Source organism: Octopus sinensis, linkage group LG3 (assembly GCF_006345805.1).
Source record: "Octopus sinensis linkage group LG3, ASM634580v1, whole genome shotgun sequence".
NCBI lineage: Eukaryota > Metazoa > Mollusca > Cephalopoda > Octopoda > Octopodidae > Octopus > Octopus sinensis.
In genome coordinates this window covers 156,649,374-156,661,001 of record NC_042999.1, presented here as the reverse complement: position 1 = coordinate 156,661,001, position 11,628 = coordinate 156,649,374, and the positions used below count along the sequence as shown (strand labels likewise).

At 34.5% G+C, this 11,628-nt stretch overlaps 1 protein-coding gene across 5 annotated transcripts in view; it reads left to right on the top strand.

Annotated features, from left to right (window-relative positions):
* The window catches only part of LOC115209859 (potassium channel subfamily T member 1), a 203,159-nt gene that overhangs the window by 174,912 nt on the left and 16,619 nt on the right, over positions 1–11,628 (top strand). For 4 of the 5 annotated variants that reach the window (XM_036501531.1, XM_029778432.2, XM_029778431.2 and 1 more), the window contains 5 exons: positions 2,174–2,245; positions 3,717–3,851; positions 5,204–5,315; positions 7,630–7,734; positions 10,566–10,649. In XM_036501531.1, the coding sequence (XP_036357424.1) occupies positions 2,174–2,245; positions 3,717–3,851; positions 5,204–5,315; positions 7,630–7,734; positions 10,566–10,649 (508 nt within the window). Of the gene's footprint in view, positions 1–2,173; positions 2,246–3,716; positions 3,852–5,203; positions 5,320–7,629; positions 7,735–10,565; positions 10,650–11,628 lie in introns of all 5 variants that reach the window. The other variant, XR_004998398.1, reaches the window with a different exon arrangement.

The window sequence follows — 11,628 nt, the reverse complement described above, 5'->3', positions numbered from 1 at the left end:
TGCTTTTGTTTTTGCGAATAAAAGTGCGTAAATTACATGGGTTTTTACAGTACTTCAGTTGTTGTTTTTCTGGTATAAATAAGTACAAAAATAGTATTTTAGCTATAATATTAAATTGTTAAAACAATTTATATTCAGTATGGGATCATCAATGTCTGAGATTAGGTATTGTGAATACAGTTATAATTTTCCAGAAACTTTATTTCTAAATTAAAAGTAGTAGCTCCTTAAACTAAAGATTGTAACTTCTTAAACTAAAAGTAGCAGCTACTTAAATTAAAGGTAGGGGTTCTTATTTACTATGTGAATGATGCATGTACATAAATCAGTTGCATTGTTGAGTTGACAAAGTGACATACAATGTTAGTTACAGGAGGGAGACAGCTGCCTATGACAAATAAATTTATGAGGGTTAGCACTGTAAAATTGATGTGATTCATTAGCTTTTAGTGATGAATTCACTTCCTCCTCTAGATCTAAAGAAGCTTTCCAATAATGAGCTTCAAATCAGAGTTCATTAATTGTTTTCATATTTCTTGCTATTGTATCCATTTTCAAGTTCAGATTACAGATTGTATGCATACAGGCATGTGCTATTAGGTGAATAATAATGGTTTAAATTAGTAAAAGTGCTATTATTTTAATTTTCTTATCAGAGATGCAGCTACATTATGAACCAGTTGTTAGTGACAAATAGAAAATTTTGCTTTGAAACAGATACTTTTCCTTCATGGTAGTTTCTTACTTTAAAAGTAGAAGTAGGTTTGAAAGTGACATTGATTAACCATAATTAATCCATAAATTGCATATGAGCATTATGTATTTAAGTTTGGTTCTGAAAGTGAAACCCAGTTTCATTGCTTCAAATGATCCCTAAAGACAGTTGTATCCATCTTGTACTGGGTTTGTGTTCATTTTAGTTATGAATAAAAAATAAATTATATTTATGCAAATACATGAAAACTAATGTGACAGTAATTAAAAAGTAAAAGCCCATGTTAGCTTTACATATCTACACAATACAACTTCAAACATTTAACCATATATTTTCCATTTAATTCCAGTTTTTTTATCCCTAATAATAAAATCTAAAATACTATCATTTATACTACAATGGCTACATTTGTTTTCCAGAAATATTTGGTATTTTCAGATTCTTTTATTTACCATAATGTTGGTAACTTTGTCCTGCCACCTAATGTTGCAAGTAGAATGATAGCACTGACAATGGAATTAGTCGTTTAATATGGTGCCTGTAGAGTTTCCACATTTCACAGCCACACAAGAAAGAAGTAAGCTCTACCACCTGGTACATTTTTGTCACTAGGCAGATGCTATAATCTCTCCACAGTCTGTACTGGAGTCTACCAAAGGCTGAATTTGTCATAGACACTCTCTGGGTGATCTTGCCATCCAGTTGGGCATTGTGCAATAGGATGCTTCTGAGGTAGCAAAATTTTGACACAGCATCTAGAGGGGTATTGCAAGATATAATATTTATGCCTGGCACCTGTGCAGGTGGCACGTAAAAAGCACCCACTACACTCACGGAGTGGTTGGCGTTAGGAAGGGCATCCAGCTGTAGAAACACTGCCAGATCAGACTGGAGCCTGGTGCAGCCTTCTGGCTTCCCAGATCCCCAGTCGAACCATCCAACCCATGCTAGCATGGAGAACGGACGTTAAACGATGATGATGATGATGATGATGATGTATAGAAAGTCTTCTTATCAAAATGCTACTGAGGTGGATCGTTCATGTAGAATGCATGAAAAACACTTGCTTATCTAAAGCCATCTTATATGGTGAGCTTAGCTCTGGTGCCAGCTCTTAAGGCTACCCACTGCTCTGTTATAAGTATTCTCGAAAGACCTACTAGAAAACTTGCAAGAAAAGCTTGAGAATTGGATGCACCGTATAGAGCTCAGTAAAGGAGCTCTTGCTATCAAACCATCTCTGATTGGGGGAGCCAAGATCAACAACATGAAGAAAAGAGCCCAGCATAGAGCTTAGTCCATTCTACCCCCAACTGACACAAACTACTAATGCAACCTCTGCAACTAGATACCTTACAGGATATATATCATTTCCTTATCTTAAAATATTCTGTAAGTTATTATATCTCATTATGAATAATGTTAATTCACTTTTATCATTATATTTTTAATTTCCAGACCAAGCTCACAGTTTTTGTATATTATAGCACATTTTCCTCTAGTATATTGGTTGGTTGGAACACTTTCTTGGTAAGTCTTCAGTTTGATGAATATGAAGAAAATATATATTAATTTTACTCTTAATCTAAATTTTATTTATGACACACCTTATGAAATGCTAACTCACAACCATTGTAATCGTTCAATCAAAATATAAGTATTAACCATGTTTTTCTAAATTAAAGTTTTCCAGGCTTCAAACTTTTAAACTCATTTTTTGTTTTATATAACTCCAGTTGTATAATTTTACTGTTAATTAGAAATAATTCTAGTTGTATACTCTGTGAATGTGGTCAGGTACTTTAATACAATAATAAGCTTCAAATATCAATAATAAGCTTCAAATATATATTTATGAATTTATTTTCTGAACATAATGAAGTAAATTCATGATTTGATGAATATATCAAGTGCATTTTTATATAATTATCCAAAGACATGAATTTTCATGAGTTTTCCGGACAAAAGTTGTTTTTTTTTACTTATTCTAAATTTTTTTTATTTATTCTAATTTTTTTCATAAATTTATTTATTCTAAAGCATTTTTATCACCTTTAGTATGCTATATAGGTGCAGGAGTGGCTGTGTGGTAAGTAGCTTGCTTACCAACCACATGATTCCGGGTTCAGTCCCACTGCATGGCATCTTGGGCAAGTGTCTTCTGCTATAGCCTCGGGCCAACCAATGCCTTGTGAGTGGATTTGGTAGACGGAAACTGAAAGAAGCCTGTCGTATATATGTATATATATATATGTATGTATGTGTTTACGTGTCTGTGTTTGTCCCCCTAGCATTGTTTGTCAACCGATGCTGGTGTGTTTACGTCCCCGTCAATTAGTGGTTCGGCAAAGAGACCGATAGAATAAGTACTGGGCTAACAAAGAATAAGTCCCGGGGTTGAGTTGATCAATTAAAGGCGGTGCTCCAGCATGGCCGCAGTCAAATGACTGAAACAAGTAAAAGAGTAAAGAGTAAAGAGTATTCATTTCTTCTTTGAAAATGTTTTTATGAGTTACTCAGACATTATATTAATTGGGACTGTTTATAATCCCAATTGAAATTCTCAAATTATACTTACAAAAAATTTAGGTCTTATAATATGATTATTCTTTCTCTGGGATCGTTTTTGAAAATACATTTTGCCATTTTGTTTTGAATATTTTGGTTCAGTCCCACTGTGTGGTACCTTGGGCAAGTGCCTTCTGCTATAGCTCTGAATTGACCAAAATTTTATATACTTCAAATAAGAATGGTTATAAACACAGTCACTTAGATATGTATCTCATTTTATCATTTATTTACTTCTAACCACTGAAACATGTATGATAAGAGAATCTAAATGTGTAAACAATTTTGCCTAAATTTTTCTTTGTATAAAATTTTGTAATTGTTATAAAATTTTGTAATTTATCACTAAAAATGTAGAATGATTCATAATAGCATTTACTATATTATACGTTTCCTTGTAATTTTATCAAATATACACTATTTTTATTTTTAGTGTTGATGATCTTCTCAAAGCTGGTATCACAAAAGCCAGTCAAATAGTTGTAGTGAAAAGAGAAATGACTCAGTCAGTATCTGAAACAACACTTATGGATACAGGCACCATTCTGGCTGCTCAACAAATATTCAAGTGAGAAATTATAAATTATTTCAGTAGGAAAAAAAAAAGAACTTGTAAATTGTTGTTGTTGTTGTTGTTTATCCCGAGTTTAGCCTAGTTTAAGCAGATCTGTGAAAATGGCTTTCAAACAATACCATCTTATTTCTCTATCAATGTGTATCTAAAACAACATCATCATTTATGTTAGGAGCTTTGGTCAAACCGTCCAACTCATGCTTGCATGGACAACGAATGTTAAATGATGATAATGATGATTACGAAGCTGTGATACTAGAGAGGGTGGCTTTAGCTGCTATTTCTAGATAGTCGAACGACCATGAAGATATTTCCTCACTGAAATAAATTATAAAATTGAGTAAATTCAACATGTTAATTCAATCAACTTGAACATTTAAAAAGAAATCGTAGCATATAGACAAAAAAGTTACTGTGTAATTTGTTACAAACTATTTCAACATTAATTATCAATGGCACATTCATGAAACACTTGTCTACAAAAGAAATAAACGTGAAGCCAATTGTCTTACTGTGCCTCTTCTGAATTGATCATTAACATAATTGCTACACAACTCTAATGATATACCAACTAATCAAAGCAGAAGTTCCAATTGCTCATCAGCACTTCATACAACACTTCACTTCGGGACAAAGTATTTAGAGTAACCTCACATATTTGAATGGATAATTTATTTCTGTACACTCTGTTAATCTAGAGTACAGCAATTATTAATTTTTTAAATTAATGTTCAGCACATGTCATAATGTTGTTTATTCCTTCTCGAGCCATCCCTGGCTCATAAGGGCCAGTTTCCTGGTTTCTTGGCATATAGGTTTCCCATCTGCACAGGTCGCCGGTCCATCGCAGGTGAGCTGCAAGATGCAGGAGGAAAGAGTGAGAGAAAGTTGTGGCGAAAGAGTCAGCAGAAGTTTTGCCATTATCTTCTGCCGGAGCCGCGTGGAGCTTAGGTGTTTTCGCTCATAAACACACACATCATCCAGTCTGAGGATTCAAACCCGCGATCTGTCGACTGCGAGTCTGCTGCTCTAACCACTAGGCCATGTGCCTCCACTACATGTCATAATGATTTTTCTAAATTGCTCTTCAGGTATACCTTATATTGTCCCAACATCTTCCTCCTCTTTTATGAGATACAACAATGGATTTTTTATCTGTAGGTTTCTAGAGTCTCAAGTCCATTAATTTATAAACTCTATATGTGCTTAAGATTAACTCAAACAATATTTCTATTAACTGGATATAGCCTCAGGAATATCAAACTCCCCTTCTTATATAGCCAGCTATAACTTATTGCTGAACCATTTTATCTAAAACAATTGGTATTAACATTCTTAATTTTCAGGTTGTTTCCAAGTGCTAAGATATTAACTGAATTGGATCAAGCATCAAATATGAGATTCATGAACTTTAGAGTTCTTGATAATTATTCAATGCAAATTGCCAAATTAGAAAAAGTAAGTTTTGACTTTTCAATGATATTAGTATTGTAAGGATTGGTGTCTCTTCATGTGTGTTTGTATTTGTATGGTTTTTATCTGTATGATTCCTGGTTGTTTTTCTATTATTACATTTCACATATAAATTTTAAGAATATATTAGATGAAGAAACCATTATTTTTGTATTAGACATTAATAAACGAAAATGTCAGGAGAATACAAGTGAATATGTACATTAATTTTTTATACAACCTTAAGCAAAATGATTTATACATAAAACACTTGTTTAAATAGGACAAGATTCAGAAGTCAAGGAATACTGATATAGCTTAAAGATGTTGTATACTGTTATCATTAATAATGAAATAAGCTCTTTATTCTTAGCACAAAAGCCTCTGAGGAATTTTCTTCATCATCATCATTGTTCGACCGTGGTCAAGACAATGGAATTTACCATGCTACGCCAGACTTCACGGTCCATCATGGCATTACGGAGGTCCTGTTGCTGTCCTACCATTATTGGCAACATATTCTACTTATTTAGAGGGATCTAATTCCAACATCAAAATGCACTATATTCTGACAACTTACTAGATTAGATGTAGCATGCAAGAGAGAAGATAATGATGGTTTGGTAATGTGATGCATATGAATGAGGAGAGTTGTATGAAGAAGGGCTAATTGCTGAAAGTGGATGGAATCTGTACAAGAGAGGGACCCAAGAAAACAGGGATTGAAATAATGAAGGTTGGTCTCAGGATGCTGGGCCTTACAGCAATAACAATGGATTGAAATGTCTGGTGATATGAAGTTCTTAAGAAGGCCTATCTACCTTAGTAAAACTGAATTCTTGAAGTGTTGTAAATTGTGTATTCTCCATTCAAAGATTACATTCATTAATTCACCCCCACCACCACCAAGGAACCAAACTATATCTCATCATGCACTTATCTCTCCCCCTTTGCTCTTACAGCCCAATGTCTCATTCACCTGCCCTCCCTCAGCCAGCTGTACCATTACTTTCCTGTTGCTCCCTTATATACTTTTGCTAACCATTTCCTCTTTTCCTCCCCTTTCTTGTATTCTTCTTTTACACTCTCATGAACTCTGTTCACTCACCTTGGTCAATTCCCTGTAATACTTCATTTACATTCCCCTCCTTGTACCTCGAGGGTACACTCTGACACACCTTCACCATCATCTCTCTCTCTCTCTCTCACCCTAGGGTAGTCATGTATCTCCTGTACAGCAAGACACTTGTTTCTGTCCCTCTATCATAGTTTAGCCTTGCATCACTGGGCACAATGCAATCATCCTCAATATCACTCGCCATCTCAGTTGAGGGGTTTTTGCCTTGCAAATTACATGGTGACTCCCACAATGCTGGTGCCACCTAAAATGCACTAGTACATTCCATAAAGTGGTTGGTGTTAGGAAGGATATCCAGCCATAGAAACTATGCTAAAGGTGACAGTAGAGCTTGATGCAGTCTACTGGCTTACCAGCTCCTATCAAACTGTTCAACCCATGTCAGCAAGGAAAACAGATGTTAAATGAGGATGATGATGCGGGGTCACTCCGAAAAGCTCTATCTACACGATTTCATCTTAGTCGAAGGAGAGGGGCTTTCTCCGTCCGGGTTGCGGATCCGTGGAATAAGCTGCTGGACGAGATAGTGAAGATGCCGACGACCGCTCGGTTCAAAGTCTCTCTTGACCAGCAATGGCCTGAACTCTTTGTATGAGCACCCTCCCTGTACATAACTCCATGCCCCCCTACATGGCCTTGCTTTTGCTTTTTGAGCCAAAAAAATTAAATTAAATTAAAATTAAATTCCTTCTGTCATCAGTCTCTCTTCTGTTTACCTACATAGTCATGATGCCTTAAGTGAATGGACACTCTACAGAGTGAGGTTACCTTGTTCCTTACAGGAGCAAAGTAACCTCACTAGTACTGGCTCCATGATAAAATGCACCCAATACACCCTGTTAAGTGGTTGGTAACAGAAAGGGCATACAGCTATAGACACTAAGTCAAAACTGAAACATTTGAATGAGCCATCATCTGGTGAATAGTAATGAAAAGGCTATGACCAATCAGCTGATTAGTTGATTAATTGACCAATTGAGCAAGCAATTGATTGGTTATATTGTTAATTACTTAACCAATTGACTTATAACAACATAAAGTTGAATAAAAGTAGTTCATATCATGTTTCAACACATGATCTGACATCAAGAATTTTGCAAAAACAAAAACAAAATATCAATTATATTTTATGATAAATCAATTATCTTTTCATCTTTGTTACACTTATTTTATATTCTATAGAAAATTGCAAGTCAAGTATCTTCCAATTTGTGTCACATGTTCCGGCTTCCTTTTGCTGCTGGCCGTGTTTTTAGTGCTAGCATGCTTGACACTCTTTTATATCAGGTAAGTAAATGATTGAATTTATTTAATCTTTCATTTCATTTTAATTTCGGAGGTATTGGTTCAGAACAATGCTCAGTTTTTCATCAGCACTTTAAATTGCAGAAATCAGAGAAATTGTATTTTTTCTTTAGGCAGTCATATACACTTATCACCCTTCTGTATTTTTCTTATCCAACATCTAGTGACTCAAACCTCATTTCATTTCTGCCTATTTCTGAATAAGATTAACCATTCTGCTTATTACCTAACACTAGACGGCAAGCAACTAACAAGGTTTCAGCCCAAATTAGCATGAATTTTCATCTCTAAGTACTAATTTTACAATACAAGTGATTTGTTCTGGTTAATTTTTGATCCTAACATGCATGCTGTTAATTTCTGAGGCCACTCTTTTGTTACTGTTTTTATTTTGGGATGCTCTGTGTTTCTTTCAGTTATTTTAAATATAACAAGGAATTTAGTAAAATAACTTCGTTATCATTAAGCTAGTGTTAGGAACGTAAATTGTGACTAAGGCTTGGTGAAATATTTTAATTCAAAACTTATGGAAACAAGACATTTTACCACAGAGCCAGAGCCGGTTTTGGCCAGGTTAGTAACAAAAGAGTTAACAGCATAATAAAGCTCAGTAAGTTAGCAGGATTCAAAGTAGGTGACATTACCACAGAATGATTGCTAAACTTGTTTTCTCCTCTCTTTGATGTATATTTCAGTAACTCTTTTACACTAAAATTAATCTATGTATTTTTTTTCTTCTGCATTTATATTCTCATCACTCATCTTCAGCTCATATCCTTGTGAATACTTCAGCATTCATCTCCATATTTTTGGAATATATTGTCTGTACCAGTAATTATCTGTATTTTATCTGATATATTACTTTGCTTTTTTAAATATTTTTCTCATCTTAAAATCATCAGACTTATCTGATAAAATGATGGCTATAGGTTCAGTTCGTAGTCTATCTCAGGAATATCACTTTAACATGTATTACACAATGAAGATGAAAGCAATATAGTTCAAGAAAGAGACCTGGTATTAAAATATATTTAAACAAATATGAAACATAATTTAATCAAGTTTATTATATATTTTTATTTTCTAAATTTGAACTGTACTTAAGATACTTCAGTTGTCAGAAATGAGACTTTCCAGCAAGCTACAGTTTGTTTAAGTTATTTTTAATTATCAGATACAGTTAGATGTCATTAGATATAGAATAATTAGAATAGTTCATAAAACCAATTCACTTTAAATACGTAACAGACTTACTTTAGTATTTCAACAGGGTGATTCAATTATATTTTTAAATTTTGGTGAAATGTAATCAAATTTAAATACTAAATTTCATTCCTTATTAGTAAAAGAAGCAGTATTTGTTCAAAATAGCATTCTGACTTAATGTGGGTGTACTGTAGAAAGCCATACAGCTGTAGGTTTCATCTAGAGATAACAATTTGAATAGAATCATAGTGCTAAAAAGCACTGACGAATATCAGTAGCACATGTAAAGTGTCCAGCAGCAGTAAAGTTGTTGAAGCTAAATTTCTGCTTGTTTGAACTTCATCAGCAGTAAGTAGCCACTTAGCAGGCACATGTTTAGACAAATTTAGCCTCCACTGATATAGAAAAACAAGGGTTAACAAAGCACTGGTGTCACAAATAGATATCAAGTGGATACCTTCAACTGACGATGCTCAAAGAAGCAAAGAAATCTAGGTTCAGTAATTCCACTACCATTGCTGGACACTTTTTGCCTGCTACTGATTCTTCTATTATTTTTAGTATTATACATCAACCAGATGCTTTCTTGAGACAAATACTGCAGTATTGTGGCTTTCTATGATATATCCGAGTTGATTAAAATATCAGACAGTGTTGTAAACTGCCTAGTCACTCACATAGTTTAATCAGGTTATTCAGAAAGGTGTCATCTCCAAAGACTGGTGTAGACGTATTATAGTTAGCTGCTACAAGAGTAAAGGTGATTCCTTAGATAGAAACAACTACAGAGGCATCAGGTGGCTGGACCAGGTCATGAAAATTACAGAGAGTTATATCTCAACTTATATTAGGGATAGAATTAAGTTACATGAGATGCAGTTTGGTTTTATTCCAGGGAGAAGTACCATAGATACCATCTTCATAATGAGACAATTGCAAGAAAAGCATTTGGCCAAAAGTAAACCATCCTACCCATGCATGCATGGAAAATGGATGTTAAACAATGATGATGATGGCAATGAATATACCATAGAATATTTGATATTGTAATATGTAAGACATATGCATTGCTATATTAACTTTCATGTCTTTGTACTTCTAATAATTCTTTATTTCTATGACACACAAAAGCCGTTCGATTCACTTCAACATTTAAGTTTAATTTGTCAAAATATTTTCGTCGCTAAAATCTGCAGCAATGATTTTTGTCAGTGAACAGGTCACGGATTTTAGTGACGAAAATATTTTGACAAATTAAACTTAAATGTTGAAGTGAATCGAACGGCTTTTGTGTGTTTCTTAAATGGCTTACAAACATCTTCCACACTGCAATTGTTTTTGTTCCAGCACATGATCTCAGATCAGGTCTCTTGTTATGCGAGTACATCTTCGTAATTTATTTCTATGCATAAACTAAAATTCAATATAATAAAAACATTGATAAATTTTTCTTTTCTCCTTTTACTTCCCAAAAACATAATGCAAAAGAAACAAAACAAAAAATGAGAAAACATTATGATTAACACATTTATAGATTGTATTTTTTTTCTGTTTATTTAAATGTTATTAAAAATTAAAAACTATTTTTTTTCTTTGGTTTATTTCAGACGTTTGAGAAAGGATATCTAATTGCATTTATTCGTCTTTTCTTGGGAATTGATTCCTCAGAAAATTCTGGACATCTTTCAAGTGTAAGAAAATGATTTTTCAAATAAAAAACTCCCATAAACTTGCTGAGAGAAAATTACTCAAATGACATGATTGTACCTGTGCAGTCTTCTCTCTTATACATTACATTTAATGCCTATTATGGCCAAATTTTCTCTCAACACATATGTCCTTTGTCATACATGCACATAGATATTACACAATCAGCAGAGTATGCTTGCATCATTTCGTTGCACTCACAGCTTTCATGCAGCATTGCTATATATATTATTTCTCCCTCTCTCTCTCCCTCTTTCTCCCCCTCTCTCTCTCACACACACACACACACAAATGTGTGTATGTATGTATATATATATATGTCTTTGTAGAAGCGCATGGCTTAGTGGTTAGGGTGTCAGCATCATGATCATAAGATTGTGGTTTCGATTCCTGTACCGGGCGACGCGTTGTGTTCTTGAGCAAAACACTTCATTTCCCGTTGCTCCAGTCCACTCAGCTGGCAAAAATGAGTAACGCTGCAATGGACTGGTGTCCCGTCCAGCTGGGGAACACATACACCATTGAAACCAGGAAACTGGGCTCATGAGCCTGGCTAGGCTTTAAAAGGGCACATTTATTATTTTTATATGTCTTTAACTGGGTATGTCTTTAACTGCATCTGGTAGTGGGGCCCTGCTTTGGAAGCTCAAGGTTTTGAAGAAGTGTGGAACTATGTCTTAGCTACTATTATTCCCAAGTCTGCTCTTGCCTGGCACAGTAGCACCTGCCAGAATCCCAGTTATGGATTAATTAGAATGTTACAGAATTGCATCTTGGAAAAGGTCACTCACAGACACCCCAGCAGACTCAGAGTAGATGAAAACCCTTCAGCTCTGAGCATCTAAGAGATGGTGACTCCATACAAATCCTGCACCCTGATAACTACTGGGTTCATAGTACTTATTGCCCTAGACAATACAAGTGTGAAGGAGGAGAGAATGGGGCTGGATTTGCACAAACCGT